The sequence below is a fragment of the Apium graveolens genome, chromosome 6 (assembly GCF_009905375.1).
Source record: "Apium graveolens cultivar Ventura chromosome 6, ASM990537v1, whole genome shotgun sequence".
Taxonomy (NCBI): domain Eukaryota; kingdom Viridiplantae; phylum Streptophyta; class Magnoliopsida; order Apiales; family Apiaceae; genus Apium; species Apium graveolens.
The window spans coordinates 90,727,408-90,754,083 of NC_133652.1; the positions used below are offsets into that span (position 1 = coordinate 90,727,408).

Sequence of the window (26,676 nt, forward strand, 5' to 3'; positions counted from 1 at the left end):
AGTTATGTGCAGGTCACATGCGAGTAAAGGATGGACAAAACAAAAGGATGGACAAAACAAAATGCACAATGTTCGTCCACAATGCACAATCCTGGACATGTATAAAGCCTAAATATATGATCCAGATAACTCAATCCGTACACCTCAAGACACTTTCTTGGGAGAGTAGAGTAGGGTATCAGAGAAGGATATTAATTTGGACAGTAGAGTAGGGTCTTCAGCGAGGAGAGTCTCTCAACATATAACATATTCTCAACATCCATTAAACGACATTTGTAAGTTTCAGTTATTTAGCGACATTTCTCTATTTTTAGTTTAAGGTTTGCTGTCACCCTGATAATGAATTTGACAAGGATAATAATGTTAACTTGGTTTCTTAGTATGTGAAAGTGGATCTTCATTAATCTATAGCTGCATTCAGTCCCCAGAAAATGAATTTGACTGAGGTACATAATGTAATGCAGATATGCTTCTGTAATATGATAATTTCGGTTGTATAAACACTTGCAAGGAGGGGTGCATCTTGTTATTGTCAGACAGAATGAAGCTTCAAGCATAAGAGAATATACTTCATTACACAAGATTCATGAAAACTCTTAGTTTCCCTCTTTCCATCCGCTCAAGCAGCTTCTTTGCACCCGGAATGTCCATCTCAGTAAGCTTCTTGAGATATCCAATGGCACCATAAGATATCATCAGCTTTTTACACTTCTTGCTCGAGGAAAGCAAGTTAAGACAAGTTACTGCATACTTCTTTGCAGTGTTATGAGGGTTAGGGTCAAGAAGTTGCACTAAATTGGGCACGCTTTTTCCAATCCGTTTAACTTCTTTGCAGTTCTGCGAAAGACTCATCAAGCCTGAAAGTGCTTGTGCTGCGGCCTCTCTATTACTGTTAGATTTAGCTTCCAACATATTAACAAGTAGAGTAATGCAGCCGGCCTCACCAATCATTTTCTTCATTTCTGAGGAGCTGCAAATTTGACAGACTGCAGAGGCCGCTGCTTGCTGTGCACCCAATGATCCAGACTTAAGCACGTGGACCAATACTGGAAGAACCCCATGTGAGATCAAAATATCCTCAGAGACCGAGCCAACCAAATTCCTTAATGCACCAACAGCAGATTCTTGGGGAAGTGGACCGTCCAAGTAAGTTAACAGACTTTGTATTCCACCTTCTGATACAACACACTTTCGAAGACTTTCATCAGTTGAGGTGAGATTTTGTAAGCATTCAGCCGCATATTCTTTAGATCCTAAGAGAATTCCATGATCAAGGAGATTAATAATAACATTGAATATTCCTTCTTCTGCAAGAGTTTGCCGCACTTCTGGAACAGCAGATATATTCTTTAAAGTACAAGCAGCTGCAGCCTGTGAAACAGAATCACCAGTTTGGCAGATATCAATAAGAGGTGGCACTCCACCATGTCCAACAATTGAACGTGCTGTTTCTGTTGACATTGACAATCTTTGAAGAGAGATTGTTGCTTTCTCTTTTCCTACTGCACTACCGGACTCCACAAGTCTTATCAGAGGTGGAAGAACACCTTCAGAAACAAGCCAATTCTCACAGCTTCCTGATTCTGCAAGAGAGCATATTACTGTAACAGTCTTCTCCCTTATCCGTGGAGAAGTGGCTGTGAGCAACTGGATTAAAGCAGCAATATTGCTACGTCCAAGAACAGCCAAAACATTCTTTTCATCCTCTTGAAGGATCTCCACAAGGCTATCAATAGCTTTATGTTTTGCCTCTAGATGTCCAATCTGAAGCCGGGCCAGCAGTTCTTTTATGCTAGAATGTGTAGCCCCTTCGGAGTCGGTTGAAGAATTTGAAGCTGCCAAAGGAAAGGTGACATCACCAAGCACGCCGCTTTTTATCAGAAGCCCACAATCTCTTAGATTTAAATCAAATTTACATGACAAGGAATCAAGATCACTCTGCATTCGAAGTTTTCCCTCGTACTTTTCCTTCACACACATCTCAGCTAATTCAATTGCTTCATCCAGTGTCTTTGCAACAGCCTGCAACTGCTCTGCGCAGAGTGTATTCTTTGAAAAACAAGGGTGGCTTGACAAATCTGATAAGCGCGGTGGAATGAGCTCTAATTTTGATATTATGACCTTCCATCTACCGGGAAATACCTTCACCTCTCTTGCTTTTTTGAGTGCAATCGGGACATATTCTTGGGCATGTAATAGCCAACCTTCGGCCGCCTGGCTATCGATCACAGCATCATTTCTAACTTCCTCTACCATGACTTCAAATACAGCCAAACTAGAACAAGAAAGGGCTGAAACTTGTGAGGATTCTTATGATGATGAGAGTAATTCACATATATTTTGCTGGTGATAAACTCTTGAAAAGATATCAATCATACAGATGAGATTTATGTATGGATCAAATTGGTTCTCAGAAAAGTTGGAGTAAATTAAAGAGAAAACAAGCCAAGTAGGAGGTCATCCATGTTAGATTAATGATAAAGTTATCATTTTTAAAATAAAAAAACTGAAGTTGTGGAGCAGTTGCAATCATCTAACATAAAATTATACAACATAAAAAAACTTCAACAAGCAATCAAATGTTTATGATCACATAGCACTCATTCACAAAGCAAATATCAAAGTAGCGGTACTTGTAAATTATTAGCACACGCTTTAAAAGATCTACTAAGCGATCGTAAAGTGATAATTAGTAACATTAAAATTTAAAGTTAAAACAAGAGAAGCTACTGAAAATGAAAGAATCAATTTATAATGGCCAACTACAGCCATCCATTATTTAAGATCAATGTCATCACCAACATATGCTCTTCCAAAAATTTAGTCAAATCCCACGTGGATACAAAGTTTGTGAAGGGTAATTAGGTAAAAGCATTAATATAAATTAATCTACTTTCCAACTGTGGGAATCATATGATCATATTCCTTAGATCAGATCTAAAGCTTAAGTTTTTAAAAAGTGATAGCAATAACTTTGATTCTTGTTATATTTCCCTATTTAACCCTACGATAATAAATACACACATATAGAAATTGCAAGTACTCCATGGAAGAAAGAAAGAGACTTTGCTTCAAAGAAAGGGCAGAAGTCTCTATCCCCGGCTGTACAGATAAAGATTGTATTTAAAATCTTGAAAATGGGATCAAACATATGAAAATTTAATCCACAAAATTAGACTTAAAAAAACCATTATTGCTTTACAATTTACATTACCTCAAATAAAATTCTTTGCAAATATCATTTACTAGGGTCTAGGGCTCTTCAAATCTTGATCTTCAAAATCCAGCCAATAGATTAAATTAGTAGACTGCTGCTTGAATCAATCAATACCAAGCACAAAATATACACAAAAGAATCATTATTTTTATCTAACTGAAAACAAAAAGGATTCTTTTTTGTTAAAAGACATTGATAAAAAAAGAAAACTAGCAAAACATAAAGTTAAAAAGAGGAATAAGCTTCAAGACTCTACCTTTATGAATCAAGAATGAAAATACTAACAGCAGCCCTTGTCTCTCTAATCAGCAAACTTCAATAACTTGACAAACTTCAAATCTAACACTCTAAAGAGAAATACAAAAACCCCAAATACTTTATAACTGAGATATGGAGATTCAAATAAGTTCAAAAGTCAAACAAACGGTCAAATAAAAAAATGTTAAAATAACTAAAAAAAGAAGGAATCTTGAGCAAAGAAAGTGTAGTAAAAATAGAAAACAAAGTCATAGCAGTGAAAAAAACATAGAAGCTTTTAAGCATAAGAAGACATGTTGAAGAAAGAGAAATATAACAGCACAGTACAGTAGTATCTAAATTCAAAAATCAAATCTTTCTTACAAAGAATCTCTCTCAGCTACAAGTAAAAGTGTCAGAGCTCTGCTGTCCTGTCGCCCAGATTTATCGTTTGTGCATACGTATTAGATTGTTGTGTGTATAATAAATATTTTAGTTCAAATATAAACAAGGGCATTGCTTAAATAAAATGAAACAAAATGTACGTATTAATTTAATTTTAACAATGTAATGATCGGACGGTAAGAGTTTAGTTAAGGAATGAGATTCTAATGGCTGAGATTATATGTAACATGCGGCTCATTGCAGTACGATTAAAAAATTCATTGTTCAGTAAGAAATTAAGTGAAAATTGGGTTAAAAATTGTTATTTATAAAAATCGGAAAAAATTGGATTAATCGGTCAAAAATCAGGTTAATCGGTTAAAAATTGGTCATACTGGTAAAAATTAAAAAATATATTTAGAAAATAAAAAAAAAGAAAAACGTAAATTTGTAAAAAAATTAAGAAAAATAATATTTCGTATACATATTTACTATTTTAAATGGTTAAATAATAAATTTTTGATTTTTAATATTGATAGGGAAGAAAATAAGGCCTATATATGTAATTAATATTGCATTAATCATATCAGAATTGGGCCAACAGCTAGGCCCATTTGAGAAGACCCAAAACCCTGAATATTAATTAATTTCGTAATTAAGGGATAAGTCAGCTGATAAGATGAGTCATAGTGGAGAAACAAATCTTTGTGGATTGGTCTCCAAGAAACCTGGTGGGATAAGTAATCAGCTTCCTACCTCTTAGGACTCCAAAGTCCATTCTAATTCTGAGACTTAACTACCAAGTCTCCTAACCCAAGTCCAATTCAAGGACTTCCAACATCTATATAAGGGGCCTCACCCCACAAATCAGAACTACGTTTTTTGACTTGATTCTTGGCATACAGCAAGGTACGTAGGCATCTTGTTAAGGCAGATCGAGTCACGAAACACAAGAGCAGTCAAATCGAGCCTCGAAACTCACGTTCCTTAGTGATAAATGCAACAATTATTATATTTTAGTTTTTGATCCATAACATTTGGCCCGTTTATGGGAAAACACAATAACAAACATGGCGAGAACACGGAGAACAAGCAGCGCTCTTGAAGGAGGAACACCAGCGGGGACAACCCAAACGATTTCGTCAACCGTGGAGCTACCTCCGCATTCAACCTATGCCGCCACCCAAGGAGGAGCCCAGGTAGGGGCAACTAAACCTCAACCTCAAGGGACGATTCCCTCGGCTCCTCAAGGGACGAATACCCAACTTCAACAGCTACATATACCTGTGGATTCTCGACCCGTTGGGTATGAGTATTCAACTGTTATGACCACTAACCCCCCTTATGGGATGCCCCTTTACCCCGAGGTTGGAGGAAGTGGACATGCTGGACGGAGTGAAGGACGAGGGCGAACACCCCCTACATACAAGATTTGGCTCCTATTCCAGAGGATCAGGAATTTTATGGTCCTTACACTGAGAGAGACTCTGAATCTTCAGATGATGAAGTGGCCCCAAGAAGGAGACGAGCTGGCAAAGAACCGATGGCTGATGGTAACCAACGTTTTAAGAGCACCCGATGGGTGAATCCCCAAGAAGTGCAGGAGAGAATCAAGGCCCATGAGGTTGAGATTCAAAGGTTAAAGCGCGACTTGGAAGCGCACCAGGTTCCCAGGCCCCCATTACCACCTAAGGGGAGAAATCCTCCTCCAATCATAGACCTGGAAGATATGTCACAAAGAAGGGCTGTAGTCTCAAGAGCTGATCCAAGCAATCTTCTTCCCCTTGGAGATCCTGATGATCCTGTTAGTGTAGGTGCCCTAGAGGCAATACATTATTCTTTTATCTTTATGTCAGTTGATCATTCAATAAATGTATTTATTATGACCTTAATTACTGCGATATTTTGTTAGCATAATAAATGTCCTTAGAATCATGATACAAATTGTATAGTTTAAGTACATGACTTGAACTTGAGATTATATAATATATAATATTCTTAAAGGTCTCTAGTCGAGTATTATTATATAGGACAATAATAATACATAGATAGACTAGTATGTTGTTTGACAAGATAACCACATCTCATTGGTTATAAGCATGGGGATACTAAAGTCAATACATAGGTACATGTGAGAGTACATGGTACTGGACAGACCCACAATGAGATTTTTCATGTTTAATAAAGTCATAAGAAAGACTCACAGTGATAATGGTGTAACGATCCTTTGACTTGAAATCATTATATTTCTATACGAGGATTAATATACTTTGACTACATTAAAAGTTACTTTTGATCGGGTGATGATAAAAGTGGACATCGGGTATATCATGAGTCGTATGAGAAATATGAATGATAGATAAATGATTTAACCCTCCTATAATTAGGAGAGATATTATTGGCCTCTTGATTGAGTGAGATTATAAAAGCATGGTCATGCTCAAATAATGATTTGTCTCGATAATCTACTCATGGATCAAGTAAACCCGGATTAAATGTTGAAGAGGATGACTAAATACATGCCTCGAGTTTAATCTATAATATGTATGGTTAAAGGGATTATATTACACGAAAAACATTAATCACGAAAGGTTTTATCTAATCACGATTTAATTATTGTTTAATTGGGTAACAATGATGTATTACTAGATACCGCTCATTGTTTATAATTTTATTAGAGAATAAAATTATTGCCAATTAAATAATAGCCTATAGGGTCGCACAAATAGAGCACTTAATGGAATAGTTAATTTAAATTATGGATTTAAATTAATTGATGATTATTTGAATTTTATTATAATTAAGTAAGACTTAATTGAGATAATATAAATTCGAATTAAAATGAATGTTTTTGCCCATAATAATTAAGTATGACTTAGTTATTAATTAAATAATAGAAATTCGTTTTTATTATTTAATCCAATACCTACTAGGGTTGGGCTTTGCTATTATGGGCCTTTTTAATCAGTCATTATAAATAGATAATGAGAGGTTAAAGAGGCTTGTACGTTTTTTAAGAAAACCCTAGCAGCAAAGAGAGGCTGAGGCAATTCAGATCGTCAAGAAGGAGGCTAGTACATCCATTCCGTAGTCAAGTTCATGAGACGTTCTTGAAGGTGCTCGTGTGGATACCATAGAGGTGTTTCTCCGAGAGGTAGACACAAAGCGTGATAGCTAGGATCTCCGTTGAGTTCGTGAAAGTTAATCTCTAGAAAGGTATGATTCGTTATCTCCATAATCTGCCCATAATTATACATGGATCCTGTTTTTGGGTTTCGAAATTTTTGTTTTATTTACGTTTATCCGCTGCGTTTTATGCCTTCGGAACCCAACAGATCCTACTCCACCATTCACTGAAGAGATAATGAATGCCCATATCTCAAGGAAGTTCAAGATGCCCACTATCAAAGCTTATGATGGCACGGGAGATCCCGCTGATCAGGTTAGGTGATTCTCTAACGCACTGTTATTGCAGCCCGTGAATGACGCTATTAAGTGTCGGGCCTTTCCTCAAACCCTGTCGGGTATGGCTCAAAGATGGTATAGTCGTTTGCCCTTGAACTCTATTTGGTCCTTCAGAGAATTAAGTCAGGCTTTTATTAAACAGTTCATCCGCGGGAGAGTGCATGAGAAAAGTTCAGCATCCCTCAAAAGCATTGTGCAGGGAGCGAAGGAATCCTTGAGAGACTACCTGAATCGTTTCACGAAGGAAGCTTTAAAAGTCATGGACCTTGATGACAAGGTAGCCATGATAACACTGAAACAAGCAACTAGGGATGAGTTCTTCAAGATGTCCTTGGCCAAGCGCCCCCCTGAAAGTATGTTGCAGCTCCAAGATAGGGCGGGGAAGTACATCAAAGTGGAGGAGAGCATGGGGAAGACAATAGTAAGTAACGAGCCCACTGGAGGCAAGAAGCGAAAAACTGATATAGAATATATTGCTAAGGACAAGTATCCCATAACTGAGCAAAACCCTGATTCAACCCCTAAGAAGGGAGGGCCTGGGCAAAAGTTCACTGAATATGCTAAGCTGAATGATGCTAGAAGCCAGATCTTGATGGAAATCGAGAAAGATCAAGATATTCGTTGGCCTAAACCCTTGAAGGCTGATCCTGCCAATCTAGATAAGAGCAAATATTATAGATTTCACAAAGATGTTGGTCATGATACCGATGAGTGTAGGCAACTGAAAGATGAAATAGAATTCCTCATTCAGAAAGGAAGATTGAACAAGTAACCTGGGGAAGGAAGATATAGGAATAACAATGGGAGAAAGAACTTTGAAGATCGTAGGAGGGACCAAGACTATCAGGGACGGAATCCCCAGCCTAGGGGACCAGTTATAAATGCAATCTTTGGAGGACCACGACCCCGAGGGCCTGTGATAAACACAATTTTTGGAGTACCAACTACTGCTAGATTATCCAGGAACTCCAGGAAAGCTTATACCAGGGAGGTTATGCGTATTGTTAGGGAATCCCTGAAGAGGGTCAGGACAGGAGTAACAATGGCATTTGATGATTCTGACTTGGAGGGTGTGAAATTTCCTCATGATGACCCGCTGGTCATAACACTAATAATAGGAAACAACCCGGTCAAGAGAGTCCTCGTGGATAATGGTACTTCGGTGGATATCTTGCTCCATGACACCTTTTTAAGGATGGGTTATAATGACTCCCAATTGACCCCAACCGACATGCCGATATATGGATTTGCGGGAGTGGAGTGCCCCGTGGAAGGAATAATCAACTTGCCAACAACCATTGGTCAGGAACCAAGGCAAGCAACACAGATGTTGGACTTTGTGGCGGTGAAGGCTAGTTCAACTTACAACGCTATCATAGGAAGAATGGGGATACATGCCTTCAAGGCAGTCCCTTCTTCCTACCATTCAGTTATGAAATTTCCCACCCGGAATGAGATTGGAGAAGAGAGAGGAGATCAAAAATGGTTAGAAGTTGTTATGTGGCCTCACTAAGGGCAGATGGAGTCGGGGGGCAGGTTATGCCTATTGAAGATATGGATATCCGAGAGAATGATGAGAAAAGAGGGAAGCCAGCAGAAGACTTGGTTTCGGTTCTTTTAGCCCCCGAGCATCCTGAGAAGGTGACTTTCATTGGAGCCACATTAGAGGAGCCCCTTAGAGGGAAGTTGGTAAAATTTTTGCAAATAAATAGTGATATGTTTGCATGGTCGGCAGCTAATATGCCAGGCATAGACCCGAAACTGATTACTTACAAGCTGAATGTGGATCCGAGTCGGAAGATGGTAAAGCAAAAGAAAAGAAGTTTTGCTCTAGAAAGGCAAGAAGCTATAAAACAGGAAGTAGAGAAGCTCTTAGAGGTTGGTTTCATCGAGGAGATATAATTTCCAGAATGGTTAGCAAACCCTGTAATGGTGAAGAAGGCCAATTGAAAATGGAGGATGTGTGTGGACTTCACTGATCTGAATGACGCATGCCCTAAGGACTGTTTCCCGTTGTCAAGGATAGATACTTTGATAGATGCCACTGCTGGACATGAGATGCTGAGCTTCATGGATGGATTTAGTGGATGCAATCAGATCAAGATGCACAAGGACGACATCCCAAAGGATCTTATTGGCAAGACCATGGAAGTTTATGTTGATGACATGTTAGTCAAGAGTCTAGTAAAGACTGACCATATAACCCATTTGAGGGAAGCTTTCGAGGTCCTGGGGTACCACAAGATGATGTTAAATCCTACAAAGTGTGCTTTCGGAGTAGGATCTGGAGAGTTTTTGGGATTGATGGTCTCCAAGAGAGGAATCAAGGCCAATCCTGATAAAATAAAGGCAATCCTGGACATTGAGCCCCCAAAAAGTACTAAAGATGTTCAAAAGATCACTGGAAGGGTTGCTGCATTGGGACGATTCATCTCAAAGTCTGGAGACATGTGCTTGTTGTTCTTCAAGTCTTTAAAGAAAGTTAAGGATTTTGTATGGAGTGAGGAAAACCAGAATGCATTCGAGAAATTAAAGAAATATATGGCTCAGGCCCCGTTGTTGGCCAAACCAACTTTGAATGAAGTTTTATACTTGTACTTGGCCATTTCAGAGAGTACCTTGAGTGCTGTATTGGTTAAGGAGGAACTGAAAATCCAGATCCCATATACTATGTCAGCAAAATTCTACATGGAGCTGAGTTGAATTATTCAACTATTGAGAAGTTTGCTTTAGCCTTGGTAATGGCTTCAAGAAAGTTTTGTCCCTACTTTCAGGCTCATAAGATTGAAGTACTAACAAATCAGCCCTTGAAAAATATTATTCATAGTCCCAAGGCTAATGGGAGGCTGATCAAATGGGCAATAGAGTTGGGAGAATTTGATATCAAGTATAAGCCATGAACGAAAATAAAATCCCAGGAATTGGCTGACTTCGTGGTGGAATGTACCATACCCAACCAAGAAGTCGGGGGGCAGGAAGATACCATATCTCAAGAAAAGGATGATAAGGAGAAGGAATATTGGGTTCTCTATTTTGATGGAGCATCAAAAACACATTCAAGTGGAGCAGGGTTAGTTTTACAAAGCCCTGATGGGTTCTTGATTGAATATGCTATGAAGTTAGACTTCCCGGCCACAAATAACGAGGCAGAATATGAAGCTCTGATAGATGGTCTTGGCTTAGCAGGGACACTTAGAGTCAAGAACTTAAAGGTCTGTGGAGACTCGAAGCTGGTCATATCCCAGGTAAAAGGAGAGTTTGAGGCAAGGGATGATATGATGGCTAAGTATGTCCGCCTAGTAAGGGCTGTAATGACCCAATTCGATGAATGCCATGTTGAGCACATTCCAAGGGAAGAAAATGCTAAGGCAAATGCATTATCAAAATTTGCTTCATCTGAGATAAAGGAAAGTTCAGGAAGTGTATACTTCCACGTTCTGAAGATACAGAGCATTGATGTTAAGCTTTTAGCTCCTATAGGTCTGGGGACGTCATGGATAGATCCCATTAAGACCCATATTCAAACCGGTTGGTTGCCAAATGATGCTACTGAAGCACGAAAGTTGGCTGTTTGAGCACTAAGATACTCCTTGATAGATGGGATTTTGTATAAAAGATCTTATGTAGTTCCTTACTTAAGATGTCTCAGGCCCGATGAGGCACGCTTGGCTCTTGAAGAAGTGCATGAAAGTATCTGTGGGCAACACTTGGGGGGGTAGAGTACTAGCTCATAAGATAACCCGTTTAGGCTTTTATTGGCCAGAAATGATGGCTGACGCCAAAGAGTATATGAAGAAGTATGACCGCTGTCAGAAGCATGCACCTGTCGTTAGACAACCCCCCGAGATGCTGACCTCCATCAACTCACCCATCCCCTTTGCTATGTGGGGAATGGATATACTTGGGCCTTTCCCCATGGCCACGACACAAAGGAAATTCCTGATTGTAGCCATTGATTATTTTACTAAGTGGATTAAAGCCAAGCCTTTGACCAAAATCACAACTAAGCAGGTTGCACAATTCCTGTGGAAAAATATCATGTGCCGGTGTGGAATTTCCCGCATCCTAGTCACTGACAATGGAACTCATTTCAACAATGAGGAATTCACGAAGTATTGTGAGGAGAATGAAATTGAATTATGATTCACCTATGTGGCTCACCCGCAAGCCAATGGGCAAACAGAAGTGGCGAATCGAATAATCCTGGATGGACTAAAGAAGAGGATCGAGAAGTCGAGGAATAATTGGGTGGATTAAATACTCCCAATACTATGGGCCTATAGGACTACCTGTAGAGTCACGACTGGAGCAACTCCCTTCATGTTAGCATATGGGGCAGAAGCGGTTGTTCCTGTAGAAATATCACAGTCCTCTCCCAAGATTCAAGCTTTCAACGCTGAGGAAAATGAGGAAGGGCAAAGGTTAGCTCTGGATCTGATCGACGAAATACGAGATGAGGCACATGCGAAGATAGTGGAATATCAGAAAAAGGCTTCATTCTACTACAACCTAAGGGTTAAGGAAAGGTTCTTCAAACAGGGTGACTTTGTCCTGAGGAAGGTAGAAGCTTCTGGTATAGGGCAGAAAGGGAAACTTGCCCCAAATTGGGAAGGGCCATACAAGGTCAAAAGTGTTCAGGGTAGAGGAACCTACAAGCTTGAGACTATGGATGGTTTTGAAGTCCCGAGGACTTGGCATGCACAAAACTTGAAGATTTACTATTTGTAAAATGGTTGAGCACGATTCTCACTTGTCAAGATGACAAGTAGGTTGAAAAGAACCTTCAAGCTTTGCTTGCTTAGGATTTACGTGTTTTAGCTTTATTTTGAGGTTTATTAAGACCTGTGTAAGGGATGAATCCCAACAATTTGTGAAATTCAGAAAGTTTTCGAAATATGTTTTGAATTCCAGTAACAAGACAAGTAAACTAAGTGCATGAGATGAAAGCATAAAGTTTGATAAATAAAACAAGTTCAAATAAATAATACAAAGTCTGATAAGCTAAGTCTCAAAGACAAGATAAAATAAATAAGCCATGCAGAGCTAGAAAAGCTCTAAGGGGCAGAGGTGCCCTCAACATCCATATCATCATCTTCCCCTCTCTCGCTGGAAGTCTCAGTAGTCCCGGAAGAGGAAGAGCTATCATCTGCGGTGGGCCTAGAAGATGACTCGGAGGGAGGAAGAAGCGGGTCCTGAGGGATACGATCTGAGACAACCACTCGGGTACGGAACCTCTATAGCAAAGCCTCATCGTCAGGGCAAACATAGTCCGCTGGGTTAATATCAGGGCAAGCCTCGTTCACGGTCCCAAGGGCCGTGTCCCAGCCAGTCCTAAAAAAATCCAGGGAACACTGAATCGTCCCTCACCCTCATGGACTGGGTAAACTCCTCCGAGTCCAAGTAGTTGTCAACCGCCTTGTCCTTCTCGGCCCTAAGGATAACCAGCTCAGCATTGGACTCTCCACGATCCTCCTCCTTACACTTCAGCTTTCGGTCCAAAGCGGCATACTTCTTCTGCTGCTTCCTGAGGGCATTGCCAGCTTTGTCAGAAGCCCTCTTCCATGATTCAGCTTGCCTCACAGTGCCTTGGAAGTAGGTGTTAGACTGAAACAAAACAATAAACAAAGATATAATAAGGCAAGAAAATGCTACAAGTAAAAAGAAAGAAAAATTTTAAGGAAGGGTCATACCGATGCCAGGGACTGAGCTCCTGTAACACCACCAAATCCGGGGTCGTGGATCCGGGTTGTCACGAGTTCCATTTCCCTTAATAACACCCAATCTTAATAATTACTCAACTACTCTGTACTGTGACCCCACAATAAATACACACACCACACATTATAGTCTCAGAGATGAACATCCAAAAATAATCACAAGTCGTTTTATTCCACAATTATATGACAATACACCTTAAAAGGTTTTCTGAATAAATTTACATTTCTTTGCCATTATTACAATTCATAAATATACATAAATCTGGTACATCAAAAGTTGAAAGCCTAGCCTATTGGTAGCTCCTACCTCAGCTACAGCGACATCAACGCCTATAGGAAACTGCGGAATATTTCCTATCCGCTCGCGAATTGGGAGCTTGGTCCTGTTTATCTTGTCTATCTGATGTTGTGTGATGAAAGAAGAAATCAAGGGTGAGCAGCAAGCCCACCAAAATAATATGTATAATGATTAACAATATATGAGCCTACTCATAATACTCATGAAAGTCTTGGTCAAAAGAAATGAACCAAGTTTGATATCTTAATGTGATGAAGTCGCAAAATATTCAGTATATATACATATATACTTTTCAAAATATTGGAAGTCCTCTTCCATGCATAATATACACAAAGTCCCAGTGTATAACTGTATAAAAATATCGTTACAAGGTGATCTCATATATCTAACCTTGTCTCAACGTTTTTCTGAAAATCTTTGTCATGCATAAGATAATCATTTACTAGATATAAGTTTAAAAGATGAAGTTACAAGATACTTCAATATACTTATATCTTTTCCAAATACTACTTGAACTACCACCGTTCAAGTTATAATTAGTTCAAAAGTTCATCACATAGATGAGACTACAAGACCAGATTTGAATAGATTAAATTTTTTAAAATATCATCAAAATAAAATGAAGTTACGAGATACTTCATTTGATGTAAACATCATTTTGAAAACTTGACCCTGCCAACACTCAACAATCGCCCAACCGTAGCCTTTCTATCGAAGTGCTCTGGGTAGTGTTGCAGAAATTATCCAATTGGATGATGAACTCATTACGGGAGTTTGCCGCGCCAGGAAGACCACTTACGATGATCAGTCGTAGTAGTACAACCTCACCATTTTCTACATGTAGAGGAGAACCTGTCGGATTTACTTGTCAACCGAACACTGAACTCCTAAGGAATGGACCGCCTTAGCGGAACTTCCAGGCCATTTGGGCCAATATAATAAGGCTGGGCCGGCGCCACTCGACCACTTACGCCACTCCTAGTTCAGATGAAATCCATGACTCTGAAACGTAAAGCTCGTTCCCCCTTTCCCCAAGTAGAAACTTGTTGATACGGCTCCACCAAGAAGTCGTATCTAGTTGGAAAGGAAAACTCACCGATATTTCCCAGGCGATGCCTGTTAATGGATTAACTTGTTCCAAGAATTTTACTTCCCGAGTGTTGGGTAAGTAATCAATTCATTTATCAAAACAGCAACCTTGTTGCGAATATAAAACACACCACAGAGCCGGATCCCTCAGGTTTTGAGCGAGTATTTAAATCCCCTTCGAAAGGAGGGTCTTAAATATAAAAATGAGTTTTGGGATCCGCTCTAACTTTTAAAAATCATTTTGAAGACTCGCAAAACATTTTTAAGAATGTTTGGAGTGATGCTGATTTAACAAGGTAAATCAGTCCCAATATATTAGAAAATATCTGAATATTATTATTTAAATAATATTCCCATAAAGAATAATCTTTATAAAAATAATTGAAGTAGAATTTTTGAAACTTATACTTGAAATGAATATTAAATAACCAAAGATATACCTATACGAAAGTACTATCTTTATTTGAATAATCAAAAGTGAGTTTGATTATCGACACCTTATTCTCTAATAAAATAAAGAATATATCTCAGCAAATAATCGGAGTCATAGATCCTCAAATGAATATTCAAATAATATTCAATAAATAAAATAAGCTGAGTCATAAGCCCTCGAATGAATATTATAAATAATATTCATTAAATAAAATAAAGGAGTTATACATCCTCAAATGAATATCCAAGTAATATTCAATAAATAATATAAAGGAGTCATACGCCTTCGAATAATATTTGAAATAATATTCAATAATAAAATAAAGTTAAAGTTATCGAATAAACCTTATTCGATTAATAGTTTTGAAAACTATGACCATATATATATATATATAAGTATATATATATATTTATATTTATATCCATATATACAAAATCTACTCGGGATCCTCGACTCCCGGTTTTAGAAAATATTTACCTTTTATCCCCTATACTAAGGGTATACGCAACTACTTGCTTATTTCTAGCATAGGTATTATGCAACTATAAGCATTGAAATCAACAGATAGATAACCAGATTACGAAACAGACATGCATATATACCATATCAGCATGCTCCAATATATCGCAAAATTTGCTAATAACAATCATGCACTATCACAAGATAATGCATATACATATATTTACATCACAACAACAGTATATCGGGTAGAAAACTTGCCTGAGCGACTGGGGGTTACGAATGGCTCGGGACGAGTCTGGTAACCTATAAACAACAAGTAAGTTGGAATTAAACCAAAGTCACTTGTAAATCTATACTCTAACCAACTCAGACTCTAACGCTCGTTTTGCGCTTACTGATTCTCTTAAGTCACTCGAGTACCCTCGGCTCCACCATTTTTAATAATTTAACCTTTACGAGTTTTAAGGCGATTCCTTCGCGAGTGTCTTACCAACTGCCTAACACTCTTACCATAATTGTTTCATACATTAATTAACCCTTTTTGGTCTTTAACCTATGTTTCAAAGTAAGGCGAGGGGAAAAGTTTTGTTCGCGAAACGCCGTTACTTGAAACGGTCGTTTCTCCTAAACCGTGCATCGGAATCGAACGAACTACATATCAAAACGAAGATTGTAATATGAACTATCTAAACATGGCAATGGTCAAAATCTAGCAGGGGGTTCTCGGGTCCTAATGTTATGCACAAAAACAGTCTAAAGAAAATCGGACGTTACGACGGCTATGTTTACGCGTTTTCCCAATTTTAAACCATTCAAAACCAACCACAAATCAACCCCAAATCAATCATACAACCAATATCCCTCCAAACCACATCATAACAGCCCCAACAAATCCACATTAACCATTTATACTTATTCCCCACATGAACTAAAAGCTTTACTTAGGTTCTTTAACTAATTACCAAGATTTACAACTCCAACAATGCAACAAAACCAACTAATCTCTACAAACTCAACCAAACTTCAACCAATCAAGCATCATGCTTCACATATGCTATATCAAACACATTCAATCCTAATTACTCAAAACTAAAGCTAGGGTTTGTAGTTTATACCTTCCTTGGAGAGTGGAGAATCAAGAGAATGGCTTGGAATCACCCTTAAAGTCCTTATCCAAGCTTAATCTAAACAAAACTTCAAGAACAAAAATTTTAGTTCTTGAAAAACACTATTCACCATCTTCTTTCATGATTTATAGAAAAAGATTGGCTTGGAATTAGAAGCTTAAACTTATAGGAAGTATGTAACTATCCATGGGGAAGCTTAGATAATTACCTTGCTAAATAGTAAGTGGTGGAGCTTGGATCTTCAATTTTTAAGAAACGGGCCGAGAGCTAGCTTGGGAAGAAAGAGATTTTTGTGTTTTGTTTGATGAAAAAATGAAATGATTGGCTTGGTGGATGAGATTTTGATTTGTTTTTAGTTAATTACCTTGTTGCCCTTGAGTTTGTGTGGTTAAAAAGTCACCACATCTCCTTCCTTCCCATGTCATGCTTGTGTCATCCTCATGATGTCATCCTCCCCTCCTTGTCCTCTTCTCATTGGTTGGGTGACATCATCCTCTCTAATCCCTTTGATTAACTTCCTAATTGTTTGCCTAATGACCGCTGATCTGTTATACGGTTTGCTTAACTTTCGTTTTCGTTTATCATTTGAGGGATCATACCCGGGATCTTATTACTTAGGTTCCCTTAACCTTTCTCAATATATTGTATTCCTTTTATGATCCTCTCTTATAATCCTTTAATTTAAATCCTTTTTATCCTGTTACCTTATACTCAATTCTTTCCGTATCTATTGGATTTCCGGGAAAAATCAAAGTGTTCGGATTTGGATTCTGACGATCTTTACATACACTTATATCCCATATAAAGTACTAATAAAATCTCAGAATATCCATATCAGAACCCCTACATAGTGTGGCATGAAAAGTTTTCTCATTCAGCAAAAACACTATTCATAAGGGTTTCAAAATTTCCCAAAAATTGGGGTTATTACAGTCTCCCCTCCTTAAAAGGATTCCGTCCCGGAATCAGATAGAAAATGAATAGGGATACTCTCTTAGCATTGCACTTTCTAACTCTCAAGTAATTTTTCCACATTATGGTTCTACCACCAAACTCTGCCTAGTTTGATAATCCTTCTCCTAAGCACTTGTTCCTTTTCACTCTATAACCCTTCCTGGTTGCTCCGTATAGGTTACGTCTGGTTGCATGCCTATGCGCTCATATGCCCCTATTTATCTGGCATCTGAATTACATTTCCTTAACATTTATAAGTGAAACACGTTACGACTTGCTACACGTTCGGGGGGTAAGGCTAGCTCATATGCTAACCTCCCAATACTTCTTAACATATCCAAGGGTCCGACACCTTGTGGACTTAGCTTTCCTTTCTTTCCGAATCTCATCAATCCTTTCTGAGGGAATACCTATAACAGCACTAGGTCCCCTACTTCCCATTCCTTGTCCTTTCGTGTCAAATCAACATACTTTTTATGTCCATCTTGGGCTACTACCGGCCATCCTCTGATTAGATCTATTATATCCTTGGTCCTTTGGACCACTACTGGTCTGAGCATCTTGCGCTCTACAACTTCATCCTAACATAAGGGAGATCGACATTGTCTTCCCTCAAGGATCTCATAAGGCGACATCTCGATAATGACATATGATCTATTGTCGTAAGATAACTTAATCCGCGTTAAGTGATCATTCCAAATTCTTTCAAGTCTATTACACAGACTCTCATCATAGCTTCTAATCATTATAGCTTTTGCTTCTCAATACCCATTCTTTTCCAGTTCGTAATCGCTATCACCTTCCGTTCCTAATATTATACTGGTTATACTTTTGCTCGTTAGCGTTCTATAACCTTTTAATAACCACGTCAACCTTAGTATCACGAATGTGTTCCCATTCCGCATACTACCACCACTTTATTACTCCTTTTTCAGTTGTTTCTATTTTCCAAAATTTGATCAATCAAATAGAAGTAAAGGAATTTGTTGAGAGATCACTATGATCATGAACACTTGTTATATCGCATAGTTAGTACAGAAGGTGGCCAGCCTTTAGTACTTGACAAGCAATTAAACAATAGCTGGTATCCTACTAGGCTTCTATCACACAGATAGATAGTCATTCGGCAATACCTCCCCTTTCTGGAAGGGTTGTTCTTCTCAGCTTACATGAAATGAAAAGAAGAGAAAAGAACGAATTGAAGAGAATTATATATATGAAAAAAAATATACTGCCACAAAATATCTGGCTTGGAACCTACCTCTGAACTATAGAGGTTTGTTATAGGAGAACAAATCATATACGTATATAAATCAACATTAAGCATTATAGCCTCGTATTTCCCATGCCTAAATATTTTCGCTATCCCGTCCATCATTCTATGGACCCACACTCTTCCTCGAGCTTATACACAATCACCTTTGAAACTCCCTCGACATCGAAAATCGAATCTGGGATCTCATTCTATACATCATCGTTACTAGAATTTTATGCTTGCACCGCAACCTTCCTCGTATAATAATACGACTCTCTATTGATAAGAAAGAATAATTATTCACTAGGTAGATACTCTACTTAATTAGTCTATCAATGATAACTTATACACTACCACGACCCGATTAGTGGTACTCAATCTCAACACCCATTCCAATACAACTCTCACGGTTGTATTCAGATCAATACTCGCAGAATCATTGCTGCCTTACTATGGTCCACCACTGACCTACTGTAGTCATTCATTTTCCTTGAAGTCTTAATAGCTAACCATACGGAGTCCATACATATCGTATCGAATTCTTCTAAGGAGGTAACATAATCACCCTTCATGATTCATGAAGAACACTCCTGATCCTGACATACATACATGACATGAAGCAAATAAAATTGCAGAAGAGTTTCTATCAAAGCAATGATAGCAGGTTAATACCATTCGTAATCATATGCCTTCAATAGAAGACTTAACTCAAAGGTTTGTTTAGTCCTTTTTGAAACATGGTCCTGGCTTATCTCAAGATAGGATCTTCTGAGATAGATAGCCCGCTCATGGCGATTACGCGAATTAAACCTTTACCAACTACTATTACGGTCGGGTATTGCACAGTCATCAGAAGGAATGTCAATCTTCCAAACCATAATACAACCTTCACAGCGTTAACCATCATCACTGTATTCCTCTCGCACGAGCGCCTATAATTATCCTCTTACCTTTAAAGTGTCGGCCACCTCTTTGGCCTTTCCTGATAGTACAATTTCCTTACAGTCAATGTCATTTTAACCACCTCCAAATAATTTTCTACCTCATTTCAATCACAGCTTATGTGAAGATGTTTTCCTTAAAATCTGATGAGTAAAAAAAAATCACCATTTTTCCATAAGTTATTGCCTCAGTCTTTAGAGGTTAATCACTGTCATGACTGACGCTCAATCATAATTAGAACATCTTTTATCTTAAGTCCTAATTGCCCTGAACAATTTCGACCATTACTGGTTCGATCCATACTTTCTCGTGGTTTAGCACGTGCCTCACTTGGCAACATTATAATTACGTCATATTTCCTTTATCAACATTTCTATTCTTGAGAATTTTGAATATTACCTTTCTCCTTGTAAAACCTCTAAGGTTATCCTTCAATCGTTCCTCCTGTATTCCCTAGATACAGGGCATATCACAATACCATTTACTAATACTAGAACCATTGTCTATATTCTTCTGAAAAATTTCTCCACTGATTCTTAAAGGTTGTTGTTACCTTAACCCTTTCCCAATCATACTGTCAAAACTCATACTGTCCCTATTAAGGGTGACATGCCAACCTTTATGCAATCCCCTTGGATTCATTTTAAGTTACCAATGTTCTATCCTTAATTCCACCTTTAAAAGGTACCTGCATCCTTCCATGGATAAATCAAGTCATATATCCTTGATAGATTATCTTATTCATCATTCCCACCTCGATAGTCTATACCTAACTTCATAATATCATCCTTATTCAAATTGAGGTCAATCCATATGGCCTCCAAAAGATAACAATGGTCATCCGCTTTTCTTTCCTGATTTGGTAATGATAACATGGATGTTCTGGAAGATATTGGTCATGTTCAACGTGAACTTCTTCTTAATAATTCCTTATTTACTTTTGTTGTTTATCTCAACAGTCACCTCAATGTTGGGATACCTCCCATACCTGGCGTCTCCCTTTTTTGGTAACAAGCCACCGGTCTTACACTTCACATTCTTGAAGGTCACTTCCTTCATCCAAATTTTCCTAATTTCTTACTTCCTTGTCTCCTCAGTCTATCCGCGTCTCATTATTTATCCTTCGAACTATCTCAAGGTTTCCTCGAATCCTCCCAACTTAAAGGGGGTACAATATATGTATCTCTTATGCCTTCAACCATCAATTTTAACTCATGGTGGATCATCATCATCCTGACGATTACATACTTTTCTATTTCTATTGCTATGAGTCTTTAGGGTTTCCTCATACCCAACTCCCTTATCATTCCTCAAACTCTATTGCCTTTATATTCCTTTCCACTTCAGTTTCTTTTTATTTTCCTTTCTCTTATCATTATTTCACAAACCAATCACAATATAAGCATTGATTTCAAACATCCCGTCATTCTGGATTCGTGTCCTCAGAACGAATCTTGATAACTTTTACAACTTAGATTCATAATTTATCATACTTGTCTGCCTTTGTTCTGGCTCTAAAGCTTTTACACTATCTCCTTATCTTTGGGAATTACTTTCCCGAAAACAATTGACTGGACTTAAATCAGTTTATTATAATCTCTTGCTCCGTGCCTTCCTTGGTCTTTCACCAGCGGGTGGTCTTTTTCTTAGGAGGGTAAGTGACAAAACAGTCTTTTGTGGTTCGTCAATCATTCAGAATCTCAAATGATTCCTCTATTTCCTTTAGCCAGGCTCTTGCCTCGACTAGGTCAACCTGTTCCTTGGAACTCTGAGAGCTTAGAGACTTACAGGTCCTGAAAGAATTTCCTATCGCATTGTTTCCTCAAGGTGGTGGTTGGGGATAATAGTCTAAGTTCTGTCTAGACAGGTCCATGAATTGCCGTATAGGAGTACCGTCTCGGGTCTCCTTTCCTTACTCGACTTTCTGTTTCCTTAGTATGAAATGTTTCATCCTACTCCCCATAATTGGGGTCATCTTTTAATTTAAAATCCTCATTTTCCACTCCATTATGTCATGGGTTCCTTCTATCTTGATGGCGACCTCCCTGACTATCACGTTCAGGGTTTGCTCTAGATCTTATTCCTCAAACTATGGCTCTCATCTAAGTTCTCATCCTTACGCTCTTGAACTTTCGGAACCCAAATTCTATAGGAATATCTCATTATTCCCTTATCATCTTTCTCGGTATTAATCTCATATTTATTTGTTGGCTCTCTGCCTTCATTCATCACCTTTTTCTGGCATAATATGCTCTTTTCCAATAATTCGGTCTCTATTGCAATCTCAAACAGCTTTTCGGTACCGGCTCCGGTTACCTTCACTTCTATTTCCATTTTCTCAAAAACTCTTATAAACTCTCTCAAAGACATTATCATCTAGAGTCTCTCCTTTTTACTAAGGGCATCAGCCACCACATTGGCTTTCCCCGAATGATAAAGAATCTCATAATCGTAATCCTTGATTAGCTCTAACCACCTCATTTGGCGCATGTTGAGCTCTTTCTGCGTGAAAATGTACTAGAGCACTTATGGCTTAGGTAAATCTCGCACTTCTCTCCATACAAGTAGTGCCTCCAATCTTTAGGGCAAAACTATTGCCACGAGCCCAAGCTCATGGGTGGGGATATCGAATTTTAAATTCCCTTAATTATCTTGACGCAGACGCGATTATCTTGCTGTGCTATATAAGAAGCACCCTAATTCCTTATGCGAAGCGTCACTTACAAATCACAAAATCTCCTTTTTCCATCCGGCAACGCCAGCATAGGGGCCATCACCAACCTCTGCTTCAGTTCTTGAAAGCTGTTCTCGCATTTCTCTGTCCATTCGAACTTCTCAGTCTTACGAGTAAGCCGCGTTAAAGGGGCTACTATCTTTACAACTTGAACGAACCTCCGGTAGTGACCGGCCAATCCTACCTCTGGTAGTCGACCTAACCATGGTCATCAATTCATCAGTGGTCCTTTATTCAATCTTGTCAGGATCCTCCTCAACAACTATCCCTTCTAGGACAACATCCTCAACCGCTACATCCTCAATATCAACATCATCCGGTCCTGCATTATGACACTCTATCGGATCCACAATCCGATCTCCAATTAGTAATAAAACATCATCGCGCTGTTGCTCCTCAACCTTAGGGTTCGGAGTCCCGCTACCATATACGATAACGAACTACGCTCCTATTACGATATTTATAAGGGTTCCCATAAGGGTTTTAACTGTCAGTACTACGTTAGGTAGCCCGACTATGAACTTGGCAAGAGTTCTTATTATCTTTGTGAACTTATTATCTTAACGTCCCATCATCTCTGAGGTTTATAACGCTTAGCTCTGATACCACTTCTGTAACACCCCCAAATCCGGGGTCGGGGATCCGGGTTGTCACGAGTTCCATTTCCTTTAATAACACCCAATCTTAATAATTACTCAACTACTCTGTACTGTGACCCCACAATAAACACACACACCACACGTTATAGTCTCAGAGATGAACATCCAAAAATAATCACAAGTTGTTTTATTCCACAATTATATGACAATACACCTTAAAAGGTTTTCTGAATAAATTTACATTTCTTTGCCATTATTACAATTCATAAATATACATAAATCTGGTACATCAAAAGTTGAAAGCCTAGCCTATTGGTAGCTCCTACCTCAGCTACAGCGACATCAACGCCTATAGGAAACTGCGGAATGTTTCCTATCTGCTCGCGAATTGGGAGCTTGGTCCTGTTCATCTTGTCTATCTGATGTTGTGTGATGAAAGAAGAAAGCAAGGGTGAGCAACAAGCCCACCAAAATAATATGTATAATGATTAACAATATATGAGCCTACTCATGATACTCATGAAAGTCTTGGTCAAAAGAAATGAACCAAGTTTGATATCTTAATGCGATGAAGTCGCAAAATATTCAGTATATATACATATATACTTTTCAAAATATTGGAAGTCCTCTTCCATGCATAATATACACAAAGTCCCAGTGTATAACTGTATAAAAATATCGTTGCAAGGTGATCTCATATATCTAACCTTGTCTCAACGTTTTTCAGAAAATCTTTGTCATGCATAAGATAATCATTTACTAGATATAAGTTTAAAAGATGAAGTTACAAGATACTCCAATATACTTATATCTTTTCCAAATACTACTTGAACTACCACCGTTCAAGTTATAATTAGTTCAAAAGTTCATCACATAGATGAGACTACAAGACCAGATTTGAATAGATTAAATATTTTAAAATATCATCAAAATAAAATGAAGTTACGAGATACTTCATTTGATGTAAACATCATTTTGAAAACTTGACCCTGCCAACACTCAACAATCGCCCAACTGTAGCCTTTCTATCGAAGTGCTCTGGGTAGTGTTGCAGAAATTATCCAATTGGATGATGAACTCATTACGGGAGTTTGCCGCGCCAGGAAGACCACTTACGATGATCAGTCGTAGTAGTACAACCTCACCATTTTCTACATGTAGAGGAGAACCTGTCGGATTTACTTGTCAACCGAACACTGAACTCCTAAGGAATGGACCGCCTTAGCGGAACTTCCAGGCCATTTGGGCCAATATAATAAGGCTGGGCCGGCGCCACTCGACCACTTACGCCACTCCTAGTTCAGATGAAATCCATGACTCTGAAACGTAAAGCTCGTTCCCCCTTTCCCCAAGTAGAAACTTGTTGATACGGCTCCACCAAGAAGTCGTATCTAGTTGGAAAGGAAAACTCACCGATATTTCCCAGGCGATGCCTGTTAATGGATTAACTTGTTCCAAGAATTTTACTTCCCGAGTGTTGGGTAAGTAATCAATTCATTTATCAAAACAGCAACCTTGTTGCGAATATAAAACACACCACAGAGCCGGATCCCTCAGGTTTTGAGCGAGTATTTAAATCCCCTTCGAAAGGAGGGTCTTAAATATAAAAATGAGTTTTGGGATCCGCTCTAACTTTTAAAAATCATTTTGAAGACTCGCAAAACATTTTTAAGAATGTTTGGAGTGATGCTGATTTAACAAGGTAAATCAGTCCCAATATATTAGAAAATATCTGAATATTATTATTTAAATAATATTCCCATAAAGAATAATCTTTATAAAAATAATTGAAGTAGAATTTTTGAAACTTATACTTGAAATGAATATTAAATAACCAAAGATATACCTATACGAAAGTACTATCTTTATTTGAATAATCAAAAGTGAGTTTGATTATCGACACCTTATTCTCTAATAAAATAAAGAATATATCTCAGCAAATAATCGGAGTCATAGATCCTCAAATGAATATTCAAATAATATTCAATAAATAAAATAAGCTGAGTCATAAGCCCTCGAATGAATATTATAAATAATATTCATTAAATAAAATAAAGGAGTTATACATCCTCAAATGAATATCCAAGTAATATTCAATAAATAATATAAAGGAGTCATACGCCTTCGAATAATATTCGAAATAATATTCAATAATAAAATAAAGTTAAAGTTATCGAATAAACCTTATTCGATTAATAGTTTTGAAAACTATGACCATATATATATATATATAAGTATATATATATATATTTATATTTATATCCATATATACAAAATCTACTCGGGATCCTCGACTCCCGGTTTTAGAAAATATTCACCTTTTATCCCCTATACTAAGGGTATACGCAACTACTTGCTTATTTCTAGCATAGGTATTATGTAACTATAAGCATTGAAATCAACAGATAGATAACCAGATTACGAAACAGACATGCATATATACCATATCAGCATGCTCCAATATATCGCAAAATTTGCTAATAACAATCATGCACTATCACAAGATAATGCATATACATATATTTACATCACAACAACAGTATATCGGGTAGAAAACTTGCCTGAGCGACTGGGGGTTACGAATGGCTCGGGACGAGTCTGGTAACCTATAAACAACAAGTAAGTTGGAATTAAACCAAAGTCACTTGTAAATCTATACTCTAACCAACTCAGACTCTAACGCTCGTTTTGCGCTTACTGATTCTCTTAAGTCACTCGAGTACCCTCGGCTCCACCATTTTTAATAATTTAACCTTTACGAGTTTTAAGGCGATTCCTTCGCGAGTGTCTTACCAACTGCCTAACACTCTTACCATAATTGTTCCATACATTAATTAACCCTTTTTGGTCTTTAACCTATGTTTCAAAGTAAGGCGAGGGGAAAAGTTTCGTTCGCGAAACGCCGTTACTTGAAACGGTCGTTTCTCCTAAACCGTGCATCGGAATCGAACGAACTACATATCAAAACGAAGCTTGTAATATGAACTATCTAAAAATGGCAATGGTCAAAATCTGGCAGGGGGTTCTCGGGTCCTAATGTTATGCACAAAAACAGTCTAAAGAAAATCGGACGTTACGACGGCTATGTTTACGCGTTTTCCCAATTTTAAACCATTCAAAACCAACCACAAATCAACCCCAAATCAATCATACAACCAATATCCCTCCAAACCACATCATAACAGCCCCAACAAATCCACATTAACCATTTATACTTATTCCCCACATGAACTAAAAGCTTTACTTAGGTTCTTTAACTAATTACCAAGATTTACAACTCCAACAATGCAACAAAACCAACTAATCTCTACAAACTCAACCAAACTTCAACCAATCAAGCATCATGCTTCACATATGCTATATCAAACACATTCAATCCTAATTACTCAAAACTAAAGCTAGGGTTTGTAGTTTATACCTTCCTTGGAGAGTGGAGAATCAAGAGAATGGCTTGGAATCACCCTTAAAGTCCTTATCCAAGCTTAATCTAAACAAAACTTCAAGAACAAAAATTTTAGTTCTTGAAAAACACTATTCACCATCTTCTTTCATGATTTATAGAAAAAGATTGGCTTGGAATTAGAAGCTTAAACTTATAGGAAGTATGTAACTATCCATGGGGAAGCTTAGATAATTACCTTGCTAAATAGTAAGTGGTGGAGCTTGGATCTTCAATTTTTAAGAAATGGGCCGAGAGCTAGCTTGGGAAGAAAGAGATTTTTGTGTTTTGTTTGATGAAAAAATGAAATGATTGGCTTGGTGG

At 38.0% G+C, this 26,676-nt stretch overlaps 1 protein-coding gene across 5 annotated transcripts; it reads right to left on the reverse strand.

Annotated features, from left to right (window-relative positions):
* Positions 1-382: 382 nt before the first annotated feature.
* Positions 383-3,982, reverse strand: LOC141666904 (uncharacterized). Of its 5 annotated transcripts, none has more exons than XM_074473148.1 (4): positions 3,839-3,982; positions 3,474-3,564; positions 3,215-3,274; positions 383-2,275 (listed from the first exon to the last, which is right to left on the reverse strand). In XM_074473148.1, exon 4 carries the CDS (start codon positions 2,254-2,256, stop codon positions 574-576), a length of 1,683 nt encoding a protein of 560 aa, XP_074329249.1. In that variant the 5' UTR covers positions 2,257-2,275; positions 3,215-3,274; positions 3,474-3,564; positions 3,839-3,982; the 3' UTR covers positions 383-573. The 5 variants fall into 5 exon arrangements, with proteins under 5 accessions (XP_074329249.1, XP_074329247.1, XP_074329250.1 ...); XM_074473146.1 differs by having other exon boundaries at positions 3,215-3,311; XM_074473149.1 differs by lacking the exon at positions 3,474-3,564 and having other exon boundaries at positions 3,839-3,857.
* Between the last annotated feature and the right edge of the window lie 22,694 nt (positions 3,983-26,676).